Source organism: Phascolarctos cinereus, unplaced genomic scaffold (genome assembly GCF_003287225.1).
Source record: "Phascolarctos cinereus isolate Bilbo 61053 unplaced genomic scaffold, phaCin_HiC Scaffold_1;HRSCAF=81, whole genome shotgun sequence".
NCBI classification, from domain to species: domain Eukaryota; kingdom Metazoa; phylum Chordata; class Mammalia; order Diprotodontia; family Phascolarctidae; genus Phascolarctos; species Phascolarctos cinereus.
This window is the reverse complement of record NW_027555514.1, coordinates 24,060,373-24,083,606: the sequence shown is the minus strand read 5'-3', so window position 1 is coordinate 24,083,606 and position 23,234 is coordinate 24,060,373. Positions and strand designations below refer to the sequence as shown.

Below are 23,234 nucleotides of genomic sequence, written 5' to 3'. Positions count from 1 at the left end.
GACCTAGCTTTGGTCTGGTCTAACCATCATGTGAATGAGGAGATAGGCTGAGGGTGATTTTGGAGCAGTCTTCTGGGATGTGATCCATTTGCAGTGTGCTTGCCCATTTTTCGTCATTTCTTCCAGTTTAATATTGATTGGCATTTCCCATCACCCTTCTGGGATCTGACCGGGCAGAGACAGTTGACTCTGAAATGTCTGCTGCATTAGTTGTCTGTTACAACACTCGGTTTCATTTTCTGTAATGTTGTATTAGAAGGCTGTGGTGAACATCTGATTTTCTTCATGAAGAAGACTTTCCTCGTGGATGGTGTGGAGACTTCTGGGTAATCTGTGAGATAATTTTGGTGCCTTTTGTTTTGTGATTCTGCACCCTATGTTCCGATCTACCCCCCCCCCCACCCCCTCAGTGTTGTTGAATTGAATTCAGCAAATGTCAATTTAGAACATAGAGAAGAATGTAATCCAACCCCCTCACTTTATAGAGAATGTAGACCCCCCCCCCCGGGTGAGGTCACTTGCTGAAGGCCATAAAATAAATAGCAGGGCCAGGATTCAAACCGAGAACTGAAAATCCAGGACAAAGCTCTGCTCACAATCACTCTCTTGCTTAAAAATTGAATCGAAAGACAAAGAGGATAACTACATTGGAAAAATGGCTCTACCGTGAACAACATTCAGCAAGTCAAGAGGAAGGGAAATGATGATGAATCCCATTTTCAGTGGAATATTCAGGTGAAGGCATGGTTGCCTGGGCTTGAGTCTTACTGCTTCTCAGTGTATTCCAGGGCAAATCACTTCATTCCTCTTCGGTTCTGACTCAGACTTTCCCCACCGTGCCAGAGCAGCCTTTTCGCCCTGGAAATTCACTCAGCCCTTGGGGCCTTGGAAATTCGCCTCTACCCCAGGCCTTCTCCCTCTGAAAGAACACTCGGGCTTTTTTGGCCCCTCCCTCCTAGAACCGCCATTTAAAGGAAAGTGCTCTGGCCAGCCCATCTTCATTCATTCCCGCTGTCTACTCTAACGTCTCTGGACTTTCTCCGCGATTCCCCAAAGCAATAATCTTCCCACCCTCACTCCCATTTTAGTTTCATTTTGTGTATTATCTTTCCTAGTAGAATGCAAGCTTCCTGAGGGCAGGGACTGGCTTTCTGCTTCTATTTGTATTCCTAGTTCTAAGTGTAGCCCTTAATAATGCTTGTTGACTTAACTTGATCTTTCAATGCTTCTCGACTTTCTAAGATTTAAGTTAAGGAAGAATTGTCAGTGCACTTTGGTAAAAGATCCCCTAACTGGATGAAATTGCAGTTCCATTCCCTACCCCACTAAAAAATCCAGTTGAAGATTTTCTGATATTGTTTTTCTCTTCATGGTGTCCTAGACTTCTTTTTTTTTTTAGTTTTTTTTTTTTTGGGGGGGGTTAAGTGACTTGCCCAGGGTCACACAGCTAGTGTTATGTGTCTGAGGCCGGATTTGAACTCAGGTCCTCCTGAATCCATGGCCAGTGCTCTATCCACTGCGCCACCTAGCTGCCCCCCCCTTCTGATCTTACCAGTGTAGAGCACTCCCAGTATGGAAAGTTCCTTCTCCTCCTCCCTCTCCTTGCAGATGATTGATTCATTTGTTACACGTATTCTTGGAGAGTTTTCTGGGGCCCCAAGAAGTTATTTGCTCATGGTCACACAGTCAGCATGTGTCAGAAGCAACACTTGAATCCAGATCTTCTGACTCCCTTTGTTCACTAATGCCTCTGTCACAGATATCTAAAAAGGCAGATCAGAAATAAAGACAGGGGTTTGAGAGTCCTTTGCAGCATTGATAGTTGAAAGTACATGAGATTCCCGAGAAAGGGAGGAGAGTGACCCTTGTATTAAGGTCTTTCTGTAGACATCAGGAGATGCCTAAGGAGAACAGCCAGTGTTTCAGAAATTGGGAGCTAAGTGGCCAGCCAGATGAAAGCCCCTGTTGCTGAATGGTACTGGTTTCATGAAGGGTCATCTTACCTTCTCCCTAGGTCATTGCCCATGAATATTGTGTAAAGGAAAAATGGAACTGGAATTCTTGCCACAGCTTTTGGCACATACTTCCTATGTCTTTTTTTTTCCCTTGAGCTTTTGTCAAACCTGTTGGCTTTCCTTCTCTCAGTTAGGATTTGGAGGGAAACATGCAATTAGGCAAATCAAAAAAATAGTTTGTTGTTTGGAGGCCAATTGAAATAATGCTTTCTTACTGTCATTATTTAGATCCTTAATAAATTCAAATAACTGGAGCCAAAGTCGGATTCAGAGCAGGGATAAGATGTGCTTTTTTGATTAGGATCAGGGCAGTAATTAATTTCAGGTTCGGTAGTGTCTGAGGCCACGGTCTTTGTTTGGGTTTTTGGAATGAGAGCTTACAGAGTTCTGGGAAGATTGAGGAATCTGACATTCTTTCGCTCAGGGAAGTAGGTGTCATATTTCATTACTCCTTTCTATGAACTCTAAGGTTCAGCCAACCTCGCTTTCTTGTAATCATACAAAGGGCTGGATTTGGCGTCAGAGGAGTGGCATTCAAATACCAGCTCTGCCACATATGACCTGGGCACATGGGTGGCTCAACAGGCAGAGTCCTGGACTTGGAACGCAGGAAGACCTAAAGCATTTTGCAAGTGTCAGCTATTATCATAATTCTCCATTCTTAAGTGGGTTACAAGCAGAGGGTGTGCTGGGAAGTGTTAACAACTGGTTCGTTTAAAAACTACACAGGACTCAAGTTTAATTTACATCATTAACATCTTCTCCATCATATTCTTAAGTTCAGACAGTCAACAGAACACACACCAAGTCCTTATTTGGAGCATTATCCATAGGAGCTGGCCCCAGCACTCTCCGAGGACCTCCAAGGGTCTCTCTGCTTGGCAGTACAGCCCGTGAAAAGTGGCGGCAGTCTCTCTCATTGTCCAAAAGAAAGTTGATGAGGAGGATGGGGGAAGGGAGAGAAAAGCTCCCAGCCTGGTCCCAACCTGTAAATGTTGACCACTCACTAGCAGTAGACCAAGATATTGTTAATACAGGAAATGACATAAGGAATCACATAGAATCAGCTATAAAATCCCAGATGGGAAATGGCCCCAGTAGCCATCTAATCCAACCTATAAATGAAAGGAACCCCTGCTATAATGCTCCATCCCTATCAAGGGGTCATCTAGCCTGATCAAAGGGCCCCTGTGAGCAGGAATCTTGAACCTCCCAGTACAGCCTTGTTCCATGATACATTTTAGTATCATGAAGATAAGCGTGCTGATCGGTCCATTCCCCTGGAGTGGTAAGAGTGAGAGCCCAAGCCATGGACCTCAGTGTTCCTCAGGGCACAGAACCAAGCTAGCTGGCCAAGGCCTCAGTTCCAATCCAGTCCAACTCACACACAAAAGGTATCCTTGCTGTAACATCTGGGACGGTGGATAGAGAGCCCTGGAAGACTTCAAGAGTTCAAATCCAGCCTCAGACACTTAGTAAGTGTCTTTGTGACTTTGGGCAAATCACTTAACCCCTGTCTGCCTCAGTTTTCTCATCTGTAGCATCTACCCCGAAAGGCTATCATGAGGATCAAATGAGATAATAATTGTGAAGTACTCAGCACAGTGCCTGGCGTGTAGTAAGCGCTACATAAATATTAGCTATTGTTGTCATATGGTTGGACAAATCCAAGGAAAGAACATCAACGGGCCATTGAGAGGAGAGCCTGCGCCTACTTGGCCTTTGCTTCAATAGCAGGAGCCCTTCTGGAGTTTCCCGCCTGAGGACTCGAGGGATTTTCCCTTCCTGCATCTTCCCTCCCATCGTTAAACTCTCTAGGAAATAGCACCCTCTCTTTGTTGTGGTGAGATGCTGTCTGATCACCTTCCCTCTGATAAAACTGAGACTCTCCACCCAGTGGTCAGAAGTGCCCTTGATTTTATTTGCATGGGGAACTTTCTCCACCAGTACAGGTCAGCCCTTTCCCTGGGATCCTGGAGAGTCACCCGGGAGCCCTAAGAGGCAGTGACTTGCCCACGCTCACCACCTAGATGGGACTTGAGCCTAGGTCTCACTATCTTTGAGGACAGCTCTGTCCACTACACCACCCTTCCTTCAGGACAATTTTGACCACTTCTGCATGCAAAATTGGGGCTGCTGAGGCTCCAGATTCTCAAGATGATAAACTTACGGGGGAGCACATGCGTGTCTTAACATGGATTTTTCTCCTGTGAATCTAAGGGGAAAAGGGCCTCTGTGGTTTCCCCATCCCTTACCTTTGAGTTCAGGCCAAGCCATACTCTAGGCAGGGCACTTCCCCAGCTTATAGATGCTTTTGATTTTTTTTTTTTTTTGCTTAGGCTTTTGATTTTTCACTGTCCAAACTGACTTCGTATTATGGTTGGCCTTCACTAACTTTAACACACAACCACCGAGTACAACATGACATTTGTATTATAGACTTGACAGCAAGTGACTTCATAATTTATAATAATGCTAGTTTACATAGCACTTTAAGGTTTTTGAAGCACTTTTTGTATGTTATGGATTTGAGCCTCAAAACTAAGTGCCCATTTTACAGATGAGGAAACTGAGGCTGAGTGATGGACCTAATGTCACAGAGCTGTTAAGTGTCTGAGTCAGGACTTGAACCCAGGTCTTCCTGACTTCAGGTCTAGCACTAAACTGCCCCACCCAAGGTACAGTGTATAGCACAGCTGGAATGCCAACCTAAGGCTTTTATACAATTTCTAGTCTTTTGTCCTCTTTCTAGTTCTTTTGTACGCTGGATAATGGCCTGGATTATCATAGAGTCACACTTGGAAACGTATATTTGCATCAAACAGACGAGGGATGGTTCCTGTCCATAGCCAAATATTTTAAAAATGGTGCCCACAAATTACACTAGAATGGGGAAGGGGCTGTCCTTTAACCTGGCATCTACAGTGATGGCTACCCCACGGTTTCCTTCACCCATCTATTACTTTCTACTAATCCTTTGTAGATTTTTAGCGGCCTTCTCTTCTTTGCAATATAATTAGGCCAGTTCACTCAGTGCCTGCTATTGCCTCTCCATCAATGCATTTTTGGACCAAAAATAAAAAACAAAGAAGACAACTCTGTATGCAAACTGAGCTATGCTGAAGTTGGCCTCCTTAACTTGGCCTCCTCCTAAGAATATCCAGAATTTTTCTCATTTATCTTCCTTTTTGTTTTTGGTCCAAAAATTCACAGATGGAGAGAATTCACATCAAAGACATCAATGCAAGTGGGCAAGCTACAAGTGATTGGCTAAGAGAATTGCCCTAGCACTGAGGTGAAGTCACTTGGCCAGAGCCACAGGTCCAGTACCTGTTAGAGTCAGGACTTGAGCCTAGACCTTGCTTACTGAAAGACCAAATTTTTCTCTACTTTGCCCTGTTGCCTTTTTTCTTACATAGTGAAAAATGAAAACATTACCAATTTATCCTTAGAATATTTTTCACACAGATTTGCATTTCTCTGATCCAGAACTTTTTTGGGGGGATATTATATTTGCCACCCCTGTCCCTTGAAATTAATGGTTCTAAATTATTTCTGTAATTAGATATGATACTTTTATACTTCAGAAAGTAGCTCCGTAATTCCATTTCAAGGGGTGTGTGTTTGTGTGTGTGTGTGTGTGTGTGTGTGTGTGTGTGTGTGTGTGTGTGTGTGTGTGTGTGTGAGATTTTGGGGTTTTAAAAAGGCTGCGCAAGTCTTGCTGTATCTCCTTGATTGTATCACACCTCCAGGCCACAGTGGAAATTACTGGGGAGAACAGGAGGTTGGAATCCGCTCACAAGGCAGCAATCCCCTAATGCCTCAGCGTCTTGTTTACCACAAACACTCTTAAATCAGTAAGATGCCGGAAAGGCAAGATCAGGGTGCTGCCTTCTCATTCACTCACCGGGTTGTGAGAACAAGCAGAATTGCCCTGGTGAGGGCAGATTCTCAGATTTAGTTTCAGATTTCCTGTTCTTTGTTATACTTTCTCGAAGCCTTAACAATAAGTGAAACTTGTTACTTTGAGATTTGACTTCCTCTGTTTGAAAAACACATACAGAGGCTTTCAGAGTATACATATTGTTGGGCTTTCTTTGAAAACCTAAAATCTAAAGATTTTCATCTCTTCTCCCAGGAAAGCCAGGAGGCTCTGTGTCTGGTAAAGGCAATGGAGTATAGCAGAAAAAAGCTGGGAGTCACAGGACATGGGTTCAAATCCTAACCCATCTGTCTGACCCTGGCCAAGTCACAATCTCTGGACCTTGGTTTTCTCATTTGCAAAACGTGAAGCTTGGATTAGATGGCTTCTGTGGGGAGCTAGGTGCATAGTAGATAGAGTGCCAGGCTTAGAGTCAGGAAGACCCAAATTCAGACTTGGCTCCAGACATTTACTAGCTCTGTGACCCTAAGCAAGTCACTTCACTCTGTTTGCCTCAGTTTCCTCATTTGCAATATGAGCTGGGGAGGGAAATGGTAAATGATTCCCAAATGCAGTCACAAAGAGTTGGTCGCAACTGAACAACTATGACAAAGTGGTGTGTTCTAGTTCTAAGTCGGATGGCTCTGTAATTATCAATTAAGTTTCTCCAGGACTTGTGTAAATTCCTTGAGGACAGGACCTAGATTTTTGGGGTTTGTTTTGGTTTTGTTTTGATATCCCCAATCCCAATGCCTTTTACACTGGACTATGTAAATGGTTGTAGCTTAATACTAAACTTGGAGAGCTTGCTACTTAGGTTTTCTTAAAGTGTAACAAATATTTCCTTTTCTTTATTTACATCAGAAATGAAAAAAAAGTCTTTGGGTTGACTAGGCCCTTCCCAGCTCACCTTGAGCCCAGAGACCACGTGACAACCCAAAACAAAAGGCTGTGTGTGTGTGTGTGTGTGTGTGTGTGTGTGTATGTGTGTGTGTGTGTGTGTTGGTCAGGATGGGGGAGGTGAGTTATTATTTTCAACAATTACAGTAAATGGTGCCCTAGATCAGAATTTGTCATTTTCACTTTAGTTTAGAGGAAATGCTTACAAAAGGCCGTGTGGAAAGTGGTTCTTTTCTCACCCAGCATCATTTCCCTTCCTTCTGACCTTGGGATTGAACAATATTCAGCAAGTTATTTATTAAACACCTATACGTGCCAAGGGCTATATGAGGCACCGGGGACCCAGCGATGCAAATGAAACAGAACAAAACCCTCCCTCTGGAAGTTTACTAGGGAAGGAGGATGGAGAGCCAACAAAATGTACCTGCCAAGCGAATGTAGTCATTTCAGGTGGGAGCGAGTGGTTGGCATTTCCCGAGGCAGCACATCAAACCAACAGCAGAAGAAATGGGTGGGCAGTGAGTTTCTCTTAACCACTTGACATTCATTTATTAAGTGACTGCAGTGTGTCACGTCCTGCTAGATACTGAGGATGTGAAGACAAAAGGAATCCTGCCCTCAAATAACTTGCACTGAATCAATACGAGGTAGTGGGAGGAGAGGCAGGGAGCAGCTGAGTGTCTGGAAGCCTTACGACAGGCTTCATGTAGACCAAAGGCTCTTAACCTTTTGTGTAATGGACCCCATGAGTGGTCTAGTGGAACTCATGGACCCCTCTCAGAATAATGCCCTTAGAAACAGATTTCAAGGGAAACCAATCATATTACAAATAAAGACCTTTTTATCCCCATTCAAATTCATGGACTCTATGTAATTTGTCCACATGCCTCTTGAAGGTCTGTGGGCCCTAGGTTAAGAACCCTCGATGTAGAAGGTTTCACTGGACTTCATTCTGGGTCACTACAGTATGTTTCCCTCACCATTTCCACCCCATGTATGTCTGTGTCCTTGGAACTTTTTTCAGGCAAGAGAACAAGACGTTTAGGAAGAACACTGGTTCCCTCCCCCTGAAACAAACCATTTGGTTTGGGCTCCTAATCTGGGAGGAAAAGGCCCTGGGTCATATTGCTAACTCTTTAATGAATAAGGAAAACAACAACAACCACAACAACAAAAGAAAATGTGTAAGGTCTCATCTGTGCCCTTGTTCTAGCTGGGATCCCTTTGAACTCTCTATAACCTCGATCATACGAGACCTCAGATGAGTCTGGGACCATTTAGTGCCATCATCCCATTTTATAGATGAGAAAACTTGGGCTTGGAGGGTACAGTGTGGCAGAGCCTGGATTCCTCAGGGCCAGGAGATTCAAACTTCAGGCTAAGTTTTTGTTTGTTTTTGGAGGCAATTAGGGTTAAGTGGTTTGCCTAGGGTCTCAATCCGAGGCCCCACCTGGCTGCCCTGAGGCTATTTTTAAAAGCTCAGTGGGAATTTGCATAATTCCATATTATGTTCCAAAATGGTTGTATACTATTTCACAGCTCCACCAACAATGTATTAGTGTACCTGTCTTCCCATAACCCCTCCAGAATTGACTTATCTTTTTTTTTTTTGGTAATCTTTGCCAATTCACCAGGTATGTGGTGGAAACTCAGAATTGTTTTGATTTGCATTTCTCTTACCATTAGTGATTTGGAGTATTCTTTCATGTAGTCATAAATATTTTGCATTTCTTTTGAGAATTCTTTATTCATAACCTTTTCTTCTTATCCTAGATGCATCAATGTTGTCTGTACAAAAGCTTTTCAGTTTCAAATATGCAAAGTTATCTATTTTATATTTGCCTTTATCTCTTACATATAGCTGTGAGAGGCATGATATGATCTGTTTCTCTTTTAACTTTTAGATAGTATGATCTTTTATGTTAAATTCATGTATCCATTTAGAATATATTATGGAATATGACAAGGTGTTGGCCTATGCCTAATTTCTATCAGATCACTTTCCAGTTTTCCCATCAGTTTTTAATAAAAATTTCCCAGGAAACCTCTTGCACTTTATCAGATGCTTTGTTACTGAGTCTTATTGTTTTGGAATCTCCCGTACTAGACCATTCCATTGATCTAGCTTTATTCTTTAACCAGTGCCAGGTGGTTTTTATGACTGCTGCTGCATAATATAGTTTGAAGTCTGGAAGTGCTGTCCTCCTTTGTGTACTTCATTTCATCATTTCCTTTCCTAAACCTTTTGTTTTTCCAAATGAATTGTCATTTTATCAGTATTATGAATTATCCCCGTGGTAATTTGATTGGTACGGCATTAAAAATTAACTTTGGTACCTGTCATTTTTATTATATTGGCACAGCCTAACCATGGGCACTGAATAATTATAGCTATTTAAGTTGTATTTCTGATCTTAAGAAATACTTTGTAACTGAACCTGTATGAGTCTTGTGTGTGTTTTGGTGGGTTGATCCCTGAGATGTTTTATATGTTTTATAGTCCTTTGAAATGGAGGTCTGACATCTTTCCCTTGAACCAGTATTTATACTCTTCATGCTTGCATGGTACTTGGCATTCAGAATCTCCCATCACTCCCTTTTCTCCCCTCCTCATATGTCATCCATGGCTCACAACTGAAGCCAATGTTAAGCATGAGCCTTTTGCTTGAACAACACATCTGAATCTTGTTAAGATCCCGTAGAAGACTTGGTCCACTATGTTTCCCATTATCTCTCATACCAGGACCTCTGAGGCAATTTCCTGCTTTAATTGAGTGCCAGTAAAAAGTTGATCTCTTCAGAAAAAATTATGTGCTTTCTTTGGGCAGAATATGAAGTCTCTGTAGCCCATTTCCCTTTCTTCCTTCAGCTGCCAAGAAACTTGAGAGAGCCAGAGTCCATGGTCAAGGGTAGAAGCAGCTTATCTCTAGAACATGATATCTTTTTGGACATCTAGTAGTTAGATGCTCCCCTGTTTTTGTACTATGCCTAGCTTATAAACAAATGCTTTTGGCAGAAGGCCAGGCATGTAACCCCCACTTAAAATAAGTTGAAAAGAGGAAGACAGCATGCTGCAGCAGAATGTTCTCAACTTTCAGTCAGAGGATGTGGAGTTGAATGCCATCTCTTCCACTTTCTACCTTGTGTGCCCTCAACTTCACTAAGACTCACTTTCTGCATTTGTAAAATGAAGAGGTTGGTCTGGACGAGCTCTCAGATCTCACCCAACTCTAAACCCATCATTTAGCTTGTCTTTTGATCTCTCAGACCCTCAGTTTCCTCATCTGTGAAATGAAGGGGATGAGAGAAGACAACCTGTAGGGACCATTCCAATTCAGAATCTGTATTCCTGACTGTCCAGTGAGGTTGGACTGTGATCTCTAAATTCCTGCCCAGCTCTAAATTTGTGATGCAACAATGTTGAATTCAACATTGTCCTCAGTGTAGTTAGAGCTGCTCATTTCAGCTAATTTCTCTAATCAAGAGTCAAGTGGCATTATAAAGATACTTTCAAGCGTGCATCCATTTCTTGCTTGCATCACCCACTGCAAACCAAATTTGGTTTGCCAATGAAGGAAAAGAGCTTAGTTAATCATCTTTTATTGCCATGCATCTCCATGTTATTTTCGTTGTTGCTACAACAAGGACCATCCCAGCAACATTCACGGAGAGAGGGTTGTTTTCTTGGCTGACTGCACTTAGCAGGAGGGGGTTAAATTATTTTTTTGAGTAGCTACAAGTTATTACTGTGTGGTAATGAGAGGTTCATTAGCACAATTCTGCATTTCTGCCTCCTTTCTTTGTTAGGCCATATTTTTTTTCCATCTCTCTCCTATCCCTGTTAGTACCAGTCCATGCTTGCTTTTGCTTCTTGGCACTTCTTGAAATCCCTAGACTAAAATCCTGCCAGACCGATAAGCTGTCGAAGCCCAGAATTCTCTTCTCTGGCAATGAATTCCGACGCTGAGAGCACCAAGCGTTGACAGCTGTGTTTTCAGCAAACTGCCCCCCTACCCCAACTTTATAAAGAGGTAGATTCTATCCACATGGTCCTCATTAAAGGCAAATGAGACTTGCAGAACCCCAAACGTCACATAGCTTCTTAAAAAATATACATCTATCAGGGGAGCTAGTGCAGCCCCTGGCAGAAATAAAAATAAATTGCCATCTGCAAGATTAATTTAAAAATATTTCATAGGATCATAGACTTAGTGCTGGCAGCACTTTGAGGTCGTCTAATCCAATTCATTTATTTTACAGATGAGAAAACGGAGGCATTAAGTGTTTGTATCATAGATAGAAACTGAGGCAGCGTTTCAACCCATGTCTTCCAGATAAGTCAGGAAGTGAAAAAGGGGAGAGGGATGGAGGACACGAAGAGGAGAACAGGAAGTAAGCAGCCCTTGCAAGACAGCATCAATCCCTTTCCTGGGTGTGGATGTGCACTTTGGTTTGTTTGTTTTTTGCAAAAATTATGTTCTTCAAAAACTCCACGTGACTTAGGCTCACAGAGGTGGAGTTGGAAGAGATTTCAGAGGACAGTCATTTCGACTTTCCAGTTTTTTGCAGATGAGGAAAACGAGGCCCAGAGAAGGTTAAGTGATTTGCTCAGGAATTCACAAGGAGAGCTGGTGTTTGAGCTGAGTCACTGAAGTTAAATTCTAGAAACTAGAGTCAGTGCACTGTGTGACCAAGGTCCAAAATTCCCTAGCACTGACCTGCCCGCCCATGTAAATGCTGCTCAAGCATCTGCAGAGTCTCCTTTTGCTTTTCGGATCAAATACAGAAGCTTCTCTTTGGCATTTCACAAGCTGCCTCCAGATTATTGTCCCAACATGTCCCCATGGCACTCCAGAATGGCTTCCTGGATGTGATCTTGAACCTTTGTGCTGGCTGGCCAGGCCCCATGCCTGCTAGGTTCTTCCTCCTGGTTTCCAGCTCCCAACTGGATAGACCTCCCAGCCAAAGAGAAAATTTCCTGATTATTCCACTTATTAGTACGCCCTCTCTCACCTCTCCCCTCAGACTGCTTTTTAAATCTTACATAAACAAATTGTTTTCGTTGAGTTGTTTCATTCATATCTGAGTCTCCGTGAGCCCATTTTTGGAGTTTTCTTGGCAAAGATAATGGAGTGGTTTGCCATTTTCTTCTCTGGATTATTTTACGAATGAGAAACTGAGGCAAACCAGGCTCACACAGCTAGTAAGTGTCTGAGGTGAGATTTGAACTCACATCTGCCTGACTGCAGGCCCAGCACTCTATCTACTGCACCATCTAGCTGCCAGTATATAAACAAATATCTTTATAATTAGAAACAAAGGATATACTATAAAATAAAGATGTAATATATAGTTTTTTAAAAAAGAGAATAAATGAACATGCCTTGTGTCTATGTACTATCCCTTTTTGGGGAAAGGAAAGGAGAAGCATTTATTAATTTGATTCATTTAATTAATTAATTTATTTATTATGTGCCAGACATTGTACTAAATGCTTTATAAATATTCTTGTCTTCACTACAACCTTGGGAAGTAGGTTTTTACTGTTGAAGAAATTGAAGCAGGCAGGTCATATGGCTAAAGAGAAGTCCGAGTCAGGATTTGAACTCACATGTTCTTGCCTGCATGTCCAGTGCTCGATCTGCTGAGCCACCAGCTGCCTCTGGCATTGGAATGTAAATTCCTTGAAAGCATGGACTCTTGGCTTTATGTCTTTAGGACCTATCACATGCTTTGCACATAGTAAGCACTTAATAATTGTTGAATGAACCTTCCTTCAGTTGCCCCTGATTCCTTGCATAATTGGGGTGAAAGAGGGAGTTTGGCTAGAAGAATTGAGACTGCTGTCTATACTGCTCTAATCCACTGGCTGATTGCCCATCCTTCACTTTACTTTTAATGGTGGAGGCCTGGCATCAGAGTTATTTGTATTTCTTTCTGAGAACCCTATCATAGGCCTTAGGTACCTCTAGTTGTAGGTTAGATTCTGGGCTGTTCATTTTCATCCGGGAGTTTAGCCAAGCCTTTTACACTTTCTCTCTGTCCACATTGTAAAACTGGATCCTTCCAAGCCAGGCTTATTAACGACAGTCATTTCAAAGCGGCAGCATCTCTGAGACTTAGCTTTCCCTTCTTTAAAATAGAGGAAGTCAAGCTTGGGCATTCATCAATTGCTTTCCTGTCTTCTGGGGACTGACCAGTCGTGCGCACGCCGTTCCCCTCCTCCATCTCCATGCCTCTGTCCAGCCTCGTCCTCCAGCCTGGATTATTTGCCCTCCTCCCTCTTCTCTATTTAAATCTTATCCATCCTTCAAGGAAAACACGAATCCTAATTCTTCATTAAGTCTTTTCTGCCTGCACAAATTTCTGTGTTCTTTCCTCTGACCTCCTGTTGTCCTGAGGGCAAATTTTACTCAGCTTAGATAGGGCTGGATTTTTTTTTCATATTTTTTTCTCAAAATAAGAAGCATCTTGTTGGAAGGAAACTGTGGGTCATTTTTTTTCTGGAAAAGGGAAGAGGAGTTCTGTACCCCTTAGCAGTTCCTCAGTTAACCTATAGTCTTAGAGAGATACCTAAAGCTGTTATTTATTTATTTTTTTGGAGGCAATCTGGGTTAAGTGATTTGCCCAGGGTCACACAGCTAGTAAATGTCTGAGGCTGGATTTGAACTCAGGTCCTCCAACCTCTAGGGCTAGTGCTCTATTCCCTCCCCCCCCAAAAGCTCTCCTACCTATGATGTGTAAGAGTCAGGAACTGAACACAGGTCTTCCTGCCTCTATGACAGTACTCTGTGCTGTCTATATTATAAGTCAATGCCTAGTTATTATTCTTATACTGGTATATGGTTCCAAATAGTTGTTCATAAAAGGGGGTTTTGTATGGTGGACCAGAAGGATAGAGGTTTGAATCCGGGCTTAGTCATTTTCTAGCTGTAGGGAACTGATTTAACCATACCACCATATTTTCTCATCTGTAAAATGGGTATCTGTCTCATAGGCTCGTTAGTGAGGATCAGATGTAACCTCTGTATAGTCTGGTGCAAATCTGCACAGTGCTATATAAATGATGCATGTTGTTTTTAGCCATTTATTTTTTTCCCACAAATGTTTACTGAGCACCTTTTATGTTCAGGGTACTGTCCTAGGCACCATGGGAGATGCATAGATGAATCAGATATGGCCTCTGGCTTTAAGGAGCCCAGAAAAGTAACTCGGATCTAGGCTCAAGTGTTAGAAGGGCCACAGGAGAGGTGCTAGCAAAGTGTTGTGGATTTGCAGAAGTGGAAGATGATATTCTACCTGGAAAGATCTGGCAGTGCTTCTTGGCTGAGGTGCCATTTGAAATGGGCTTTAATGCATGGGTAAGATAACACATCACCTCAGAGCGGGAAGGACAGGATGAGGGGGGAATGAAGGGAACAGGCATTTATTAAGTGCCTACTATGTGCAAGACATTGTACCAAGTGCTTTACAAATCATGTCATACGATTCTCAAACAATTCTGTGAGTTAGGTGCTGTTATGATCTTTATTTTCTAATTGAGGAAACAAGGCAGACAGCTGGTAAGTGACTTGACCAGGGTCAAACAGCTAGTATCAGAGGTTGCATTCGAACTCAGGTCTTCCTGACTACAGGCCTAGAGCTCTATCCACACACCATCTAGCCACCTTTAATTATAAGGGCCTTCAGGGGTCATCTAGTCAAACCAATACCTTAAGAGGATTCCCCTCTACAGCACACCCATGGGTTTTGTTTTACCTTGAAGACCTAATGAGGGAGTGGGAGCCTGCCATCTCCCCCACCCCTTTTTTTTTTTGGCTAAGCAGTGGGGTTAGTATGTGTTATGTGTCTGAGGCTGGATTTGAACTCAGGTCCTCCTGAATCCAGGGCTCATGCTCTATCCACTGCTTCACCTAGCTGCCCCCTGCCATCTGCCTTTTATGGCAGGTCACTATACCATTTTTTGCTAGCTCTGATTGTTCGGAAGTATCTGCTGACCCTTAGACTAAATTGGCTTCTTTGCACCTGGCATTGCCCCCCAGGAGCAAAGGGAACCAATCCACTTCCTCGGACACACGACTGCCCCTCAGATACTTGAAGCCAGCTTCCCCACACCCACACTCCAAATCATATAGCCCAGCGACTTCAGCCCATCCTCAAACGGCATGACCTTGAGACCCTTCACAGCCCCTTGCTATTGATCCCACGGTGATTATTATGTGGAAGGAAACATATTTTCTCTTCTTAGGTTTCTGTCAAAAAATGATTGCCCTGCCCTTTGAAAAGAGTCACACATGATTAATTCCTCTTTCTTTGTTTTGTTTTCATTACACAGAATGCCTTCATGAAGATGAAAATTTAATGCCTTTGGGTCATTTTCTGTCCTCCTCTCCTGGTCTTTGCTTCTCTGCTGTCTCTGTGGCAGCTCCCTACACCTACTGGTGGAGACCTATTCAGAAGTGTCTTGGCATTGAATGCCTGTCACAATGGACAGGCAAGATAATGGACCACGTTTAAGGAGAAACTGCTGGTTACTGAGGTCTCGTGTGTACAGGCTGTCTCTGCTTTGGTGACAAATTATTTAAGGAGAGAGTGGAATCAGCCATCATTAGCTTATAGATTTGGTATAGGGAGGGGCGTTGAGAGACCATCGTCTAGTTCAGATGCTTCATTTGACAGATGAAGAAACTGAGGCCTGCGGAGGCTTGGGCAAGTGCTTTGCTTTGGCTGCCCCCCCCCCCCCCGCCTGGAATGCTTTCCCTCGTCACCTGTGCTCTCAGAATCACTAGATTCCTGCAGGGTTCTACTCGGGTCTTTGCTCCTACAGGAGGCATTTAATGATACCCCTCCCCCACTTGATTGTACTCCCTCTCAAAGTTATTCTCTGTGTGTGTGTGTGTGTGTGTGTGTGTGTGTGTGTATAAAATATACATATATATTATAACCACTTATCTGTACTACACCTCTTCAAGTTACTTTGTAGGTGTATTGTAACCATTTATCTGTATACTTCTATCCAAAGTTACTTTGGAGATATATTATAACCATACATCTACATTTGTTATTTTTGTCCAATAAAATGGAAACTCTTTGAGGGCAGGGTCAGTTGAATTTTTTTCTTTGAATCTCTAGTGCCTAGCACATCAGACACTCCATAAATGCATGTTGAATCGTTGTATTGTCCAAGTAATTCAGTACCTCCTACTCCAAATCTAGTCTACCCTGCTTCCTTCCTCCCAGCTCCCTGTTTTGTTTTTGTTTTTATTTTTGGTGAGGCAGTTGGGGTTAAGTGACTTGCCCAGGGTCACATAACTAGTAAGTGTCTAGTGTCTGAGGCTGGATTTGAACTCAGGTACTCCTGACTGTAAGGCCAGAGCTCTATCCACTGTGCCACCTAGCTGCCCGCCAGCTTCCTACTTTCAGTGCAGTATACAAGGGCAATAGAATCAGGAGAAACCTAGGATTGAATAATGCCATCAACCAGGAGAAGCTTAGTGACCACAGGCAACTCATCTGTTTTTATGCCTTAGTCTCTCCATCTGGTAATTGGGTGTAATGATAACCCATAGAGAGCATGTGCCTTCAAGGTTTTGTTGTGAGAATCCCATAAGATAACAATATGTAAAGTGATTTCTTAATGTTTAGATGTCTTCTTTATTACATCTATTTGGGAAGATGTGATATACACGTGAAAAGATAACAGCATACTTACTGGCCAGAGGAATAGAGGGGATGATAGATGATAAAGGAGTTCAGAAGAGAAAGATTCGTGAAATATTACACTGTTCCTAAAATAGCAGACTATTTTGTGGCTGACACCCATGATGAGAGGCAGTATGATGAATGGAAAGACCCTGAGTCTTGTATCAGAAGACCTTTAAGTTCCTTTGTTGTTGTTCAAACAATAAACATTTAATAAGGTACTACTATGTCCTAAGCACCAGGCTAAAGGCTAATTTGTTGTCATTTAGTCGTTTTTTTGGTTTTGTCCAACTCCGCGGGCTTTTCTTGGCACAGATACTGGTGTGGTTTCCTTCTCTAGCGCATTTTACAGATGTGGAAACTGAGGCAAACAGAGTGAAGAGACTTGCCCAGGGTCATATAGCTAGTAAGTATCTTAGGCCAGATTTGAACTCAGGAAAATGAGTCTTTCTGAGTTCAGGCCCAGTGGTCTGTGTACTGTGCTGCTTAGCATTAAGTTCCTATCTGGTTCTAAATTTAAGATTCTTTGACCTGGGTTCAAATTACTTCACCTCATCTATACAATTTAGGGGTGGGTCCAGATAACCTATTGCTAAGATCCTTGTCAGTCTTAGATTATGGAGATAATCACAGAATTTTAGAACCAGGAGAGACTTTGGTGGCCGATTATAGATGTAGAGATCAAAGAGGTTTTGTGAAAGTAACCCCCCTCATTTTATAGATGAGGAAACTGAGGTTGAGAGATGTAAGTGACTTACCCAGGATCACGTAGCTTGCTAGTGTCTGCAGTGAGGTTTGAACCCACGTCTTCCTGACTCCCAGGCCCCACCCCTACTATCCGCTGTTCCATACTGACATTCATTCCTCAAAGAGTACTTGCCTAACCTCTCATCAGATGATCACCAGGCGACCTGCTTGATAAACAGAATTAAGGAAGACTCCCCCCACCTTTCTATGCCATTTTGAGATAACTCTGGCTTTTAAGAATTTTTGCAATTTCCACTCATTGCTCAGAGTTCTTCCTTTTGGGGTCAAGTGGAATATCTGATAGCTCTTCTCCTATGATAGCCTTTCACGTGCCTGAAGACAGCAGTAGTGTGTCTCCGCATAGTCTTCTCTTCCCTAGTCTAAACATCCCCAGCTTATTTTCAGTCTTTTGAGAATACTTGGCCAAGACTTAAAATTAAAAAAAAAAGCAGACTTCAAAACACCTTATTTCTAATAGGGATTCATATAATCCTTGTGAAAAAATCTATTTTTCCTGTTTGAGTCACTGCTGGACTTACTTCCTCCTTTTGAGGGATTTGTAAATTCAAAATAATTTTAAATACTGTTTTAGTGTCTTTTAGTAAACTCTACCCCTAGTGTTCCCATCACCCCACCTCTTGGTTTCCTGGTCTGACCTGATCCAGGGGTTAGGCTTCTCTGGATCTCTGAGGTTCAGGGCCCCGGATCTTCAGGGCCCCCTCCAGCTTCCCTAGTCAGAGTATTAGTGATTTGAGAGCTCCTGAACCTGAGGCCTTGGTCCGATTACTGGAGCACCTTGTCCCTTTCCGTCATTTCCAAGGTTCCCACATGGGGTCTTTCTGACAACCCTGGGGCTTTTTCAGGGTACATGTCAGTCTCTTGTCTCCCTAGTATGTGCTTTGGTGCAGTGAGCCCCTTTCCTATTAATTGTGGGCTGGTGGCCGGCTTTTTGTGTAGTTCTGAGATGTATAAAGTCACCACTGTTTCTCATTGAATTTCTTGGCTATTATTTGGTCTGGTGCAAATTAGAGCTTTGTTGGAATAGGCTTATGGAAGGTGAGCGATGGCCTGCCTCCCATTCAGCTGGTCGTCTTAGAAGGAAATTCAGTTAATGGATGAACTGAGACCTTCTTGGATAGCCTTGCCTTCTGAAAAAAACATCATGGTATCCATTGTGTGCCGCTCTAGGTAGGCCCTTCTCTCTTCCAATCTGGGGAGAGTGTTCATACATGTCAGATGTGCTTAACACCCTCCTCCCCTTCCCCAAATTGGCACGGGCTTCTTTCTTTGCCAGCATTGAGAATCCCACTGGCTTGGAGTCAGATGGCTGCTCCCACTACCTTGCTCTGAAGTGCCAATTCCAATTAAAAACCTACTTATAGAAACTTGTGGATCCAGATGGTGACCAGTGCTTCTGGGCCCATGAGCCTCTCAAAGCCTGGGCTCAGTAGAGGAGCTCAAGGAAACAGCAGCCAGGGCTGGGAAGCCTGGGAAGGCAAGAAATCTGTTTTTCTATAATAACATGAGATGGAAGGAATGTCAGAAAGAAAAATAATGCCAGGTCAGAGATGGGTATCTCAGAGGAACCATTGGGTTTTCCAAGTTAGCTCACTTACCTGGAAGAGATTTCTTTCTGTTCTACTTTGATTTTATTAGGCTTGAGGGCCCCTCAGGGTGTGATGGTCAGTGCTCAGCAAAAGATCCATATGTCTTAGCAGAAGTCATGAATCTTCCAAGTGCCCTGGACAACATTATTATTTCTTACAAAGCCAACAGTGGGAAAAAGTCCACGGTCTTTGTTAACTATAGACCTGGGAAGATGCATGAGTCCTAGTCTAGAAGTAAGATCTTAATGATGCTCTGCAAATGAACACAAAATGAGGAAAACAATCCACATAGAGACTGCAACCAAACTTTCCATTGGACAATGCTCCTTAAACTGACATTTGATATTTGTCCGAAATATTTGAATGTATAGACGGTGCCTTGGCTTTTCATTGAAGAAGGCACACATACATCACAACATTTAAAAAATATATATCATTTTGTAAAAGAGGCAGTCTCTATCTCTCTACGTGTGGCTGATTTTTTTTTAATTTTTGCTTTAGCTATAAAAAGTTAAAATTGCATGTGAACAGTTTTGACTCCTATCTTAGTAGAAAAAAAGTACATTGTTGTACTAATCCCAATTTTAACATGAGATCCAGAAACATGGCTTCTGGTATTTAGAGTTAAGCTATTTTTGAAATGTGCAGTGTCTCCCAGACCAAGATCCCTATGCTTGCTACCTAAAAATATGCTTCCTGAAATACCCTTGAAGCCCAAGAGGCATGAATGGGTCTTAAAAAAAAATTTCTATATTTATTGCCACCACAAAAAAGCCAACCTAAAGTTATGTGTTTTTGTGGTGACCCAGGAAACAGGTGGGATGCCCATGGGACAGTGGAGCTGGTGATGGAGAATGGAGTGTATTGGGGATGCAGCATAAAAGCATATAGGACAGAAAGGGACCCTGGGAGATCATCTCATCCATCCCCCTGCCTTCAGGAGAATATTCTTGGAAAGGCAGAATGTGGGGTTTGTATAATATACTCTTATGTCATATCGTCATCTAGTGCCTGCCACAGAACCTTGGATGTGTGTGCACAGTAGGCATTTTGTAAATATTTGTTGATTTGATCATAGGAATATGCCCATGAGAGCAACCTCAACTTGAATCAGGATATACTTGGAAAGAGCCTTGACTCTGGAAACAGAGCCCCCAGATCCAAATTTCAGTCTGACACTGCCAGTTAACACCGGGCATGTCATTTAATCTCCTTAAACCTCAGTCTCTTCTCTGAAATGTGAGGTGAGGGGAGAGATGGCCTTGGCGGTTCCATCCTGCAGGGGCCTCAGTTTCCTCATCTGTATAATGGTGGGGTTGGATAAGATGGCCTCTGGGGTCCCTTCCCATTCTGATCCTATGGTCCTTCCACTCTTTTTGCAGTTGCATAAACTTTTTTCATCCTTCTTGTTACTTTTTGAAAAGAAATCTTGTTTGTCCTTCTTTCCCTCTCCTTTGTGGAAGGAGAGTGGGGTCATTTGGTGTGGACACTTGCTAAGTGGGATTCTTATAGGCCCATTGTGTGGGGCAGGAAAAAACTGAAAGGAGTTTCAACGAAACTTTTGGTCTTTGTGGTGCTCAGCGTGATATTGTCTTTGTGAAGCTAAGTGATAAAGGGGCTGAGGGGCATAAAAAGCTTTGTGAACAATAAGGCATCACATCGAAGTGATTTTTATCTTTATTGACCCGCCTTCTCTGCCACCCCCACCTCCAACTGGCTCAAGTCTTGTCTGTCATAACTCTAGATTTTATCAGAAGATGATTGCACATCTAAGCAATAATCTGTTGTGGTATTAGAGGGGTTTGGGCAGCTATATGGCACAGTGGGTAGAGTACTGGACCTGGAGTCAGGAGGACCTGAGTTCAAATCTGGCCTCAGACACTTATTAGCTGTGTGTCCCTAGGCGAGTCACTTAACCCTGTTTGCCTCAGTTTCCTCATCTATAAAATGGGGTGGAGAAGGAAATGGCCAACTGCTCCAGTATATCTGCCAAGAAAATCCAAAAGGGGTCACAAGGAGTCAGACAGGACCAAAACAAGTCAACAACAACATTACAGGGGTTTGGGGTAGCTTCTTTAGCCAAGAAATGGAGTTCATTTAAAATGGTAGAGGACTTGCTCCCCTGTTCTTGGGACAGTCTGACTACCTCAGAGACACGATCACTTGTCAAGTGGTTTCACATCTTTGTGATGGTGTTCTTCTCCCCCAGTTTATGGAACTCCAGTCACTGAGGAAAATGGTGCCGTAAAGTCTGCACTCCTCTGCAAGTTTTGTGATGTACAAGCAACCAACTGCACCAATGACGGCAACTGCTTCAGTTACTGTAGCATCACATCGATCTGTGAACATGTCCATGAAATCTGTGTGGCGGTGTGGTAAGACGTCCTTTGGACCTTCATCCCTCCCCCCAACCAAGGGCTCTTCCTTTCCCACCTCCTGTTTAATCTGGTACAGGACAGGCACCTTTTGGTTTTTGTCTCAGTGTCCCTAGTGCCTTGGGCAATGTCTTGTACACAGTAGGTGCTTAATCAATGCAGTTAGCATTGAATAGTTGAATAATGTTTCTTAGTGCTTTTCAAACTCGAGGTAGCTTCTGACCAGGTGTTCCCTTCCTTCCTTACAGGTGTTCCTAAGGTGCCTCTTCCCAGACAAGACCATTTCCTGTTGCCCCCAGTTATACTTTCTCTTTCCCGTTCTCCTTCCTCTTCTCTCTGTCTCCTTCTCCTCTGCTTTGCATATACTTGTCTGTGCGTATCTTGTTATTTCCTCGGGTAGAATGTGAGCTCTTTAAGGGCTGAAGCAATTTCATGTTTTTTCTTGCCGTCTTCAATAACAGATGTTGGCTGAGTTGAAGTGTCTAGAGAGAGGAGGCAAAACCTAGCACTTAAGAAGATGAAGCTAGGTGGCACAGTCTTCCTAGAGTCAGGAAGACCCGAGTTCAAATTCAGCCGCAGACACAAAATAATAGTGTGGCCTTGGGCAAGTCATTTAACCTCTGGCTTAGTTTGCTCAACTGCAAAATGGAATAATAATAGCACTTATCTCTCATGGTTATCGTGAGGGTCAAATAGGATAGTACTTTTTAAAGTGCTTAGCATAGTGTCAGACACATGGTAGGAGATCAGAAGAAGAAGAAGATTCTGTATGAACGCATGTATCCCCATTTCATGACACTATAGATATAGATACAGACATATACATACAAACACACACACACACATATATAGACACGTATATGTATATATAGATGTGTGTATGCATTGTGTATGTGTATACATATATACACATATACACACATATGTATATATGAAATCTTTAAATTACTTTCAAATCTGTCCACCTGGCTGTGTTTCCTTTTGTTCTTCTATGCATTAAAAAAATAAGTTTATTGATGCCATCTTTAATATCTCCATAATTTCTTATACTATCTCTGCCTTCTTAACAAATAACATTTTTTAAAAAAGAAAAAAAATCAGCATAACTGCCATGTACATTGAAAAGGTCTGAAAAATGTATGCAATGTACCATCCCCATGGAACTACCTGCAGGAGGGTAGGGATGTCTTCTTAAACTCTTTTGAGCCAAGTTTGTCTTTAGCAATTTTGCAATATTCGCTTTTTTTGGGTAGGGGTTGGTTTTTTGTTTGTTTACCTTGTCATCATTGTGCATATCGCTTTTCTTGGCTTTGTTTGCTTCAGTCTGTCATTTCATATGGGTCTCCCCATACTTCCCTAAATCCATCACATCCGTCATTTCTTACAGCACAGTAATGTTCCATTATCTTCATGGACCACAATTTGTTAAGCCATCATCCAGTTGATGGGCATCTACTTTGTTCCCCATTCATTTTTTGCTTTCACAAAAATGCTGATATGACTGTTATAGTCTATAAAGAAATTTTCTTTTCATCAGTGACTTCCTTGGGGTGTGGTTCAAAGCAATTCACAAAATTCCAAATTGCTTTCCTAAATGGTTGTACCATTTCACAAGTCCACCAATGATGTATTAGTTTTTCATCTCACAGCCCCTCCGTTATTGACTATTGCTATTTTTTGTCATCTTTGCCTATTTGCTGGAGGTGATATGAAACCTCAGGACTTTAAAAAAAAAAGCTGCTACAAAACTTTTTTTGTATCACTATTGCTCCCTCCCCAATTAAAAACTGCAGGAGGGGAACAAAATGAACAACTTGTTACAGATAATCACAGTCAAGCAAAACACAGGGGCCATATCCCAAAATGTATTTCTCTGCACCTTGTGTCTGTTACCTCTCTGACAGGAGGTGGGTATGGTGGTCGCATTTAAAATATACTTTGTTATTCTCTGCACTACCAGCAAAGG

The 23,234-nt window shown here is 42.5% G+C and overlaps 1 protein-coding gene across 1 annotated transcript in view; it reads left to right on the top strand.

The window, feature by feature from the left end:
• TGFBR2 (transforming growth factor beta receptor 2) overlaps positions 1 to 23,234 on the top strand; it is a 92,141-nt gene that overhangs the window by 22,600 nt on the left and 46,307 nt on the right. The window contains exon 2 of the mRNA XM_020993186.2: positions 21,103 to 21,268. Within this exon, the coding sequence (XP_020848845.1) occupies positions 21,103 to 21,268 (166 nt within the window). The remainder of the gene's footprint in view (positions 1 to 21,102; positions 21,269 to 23,234) is intronic.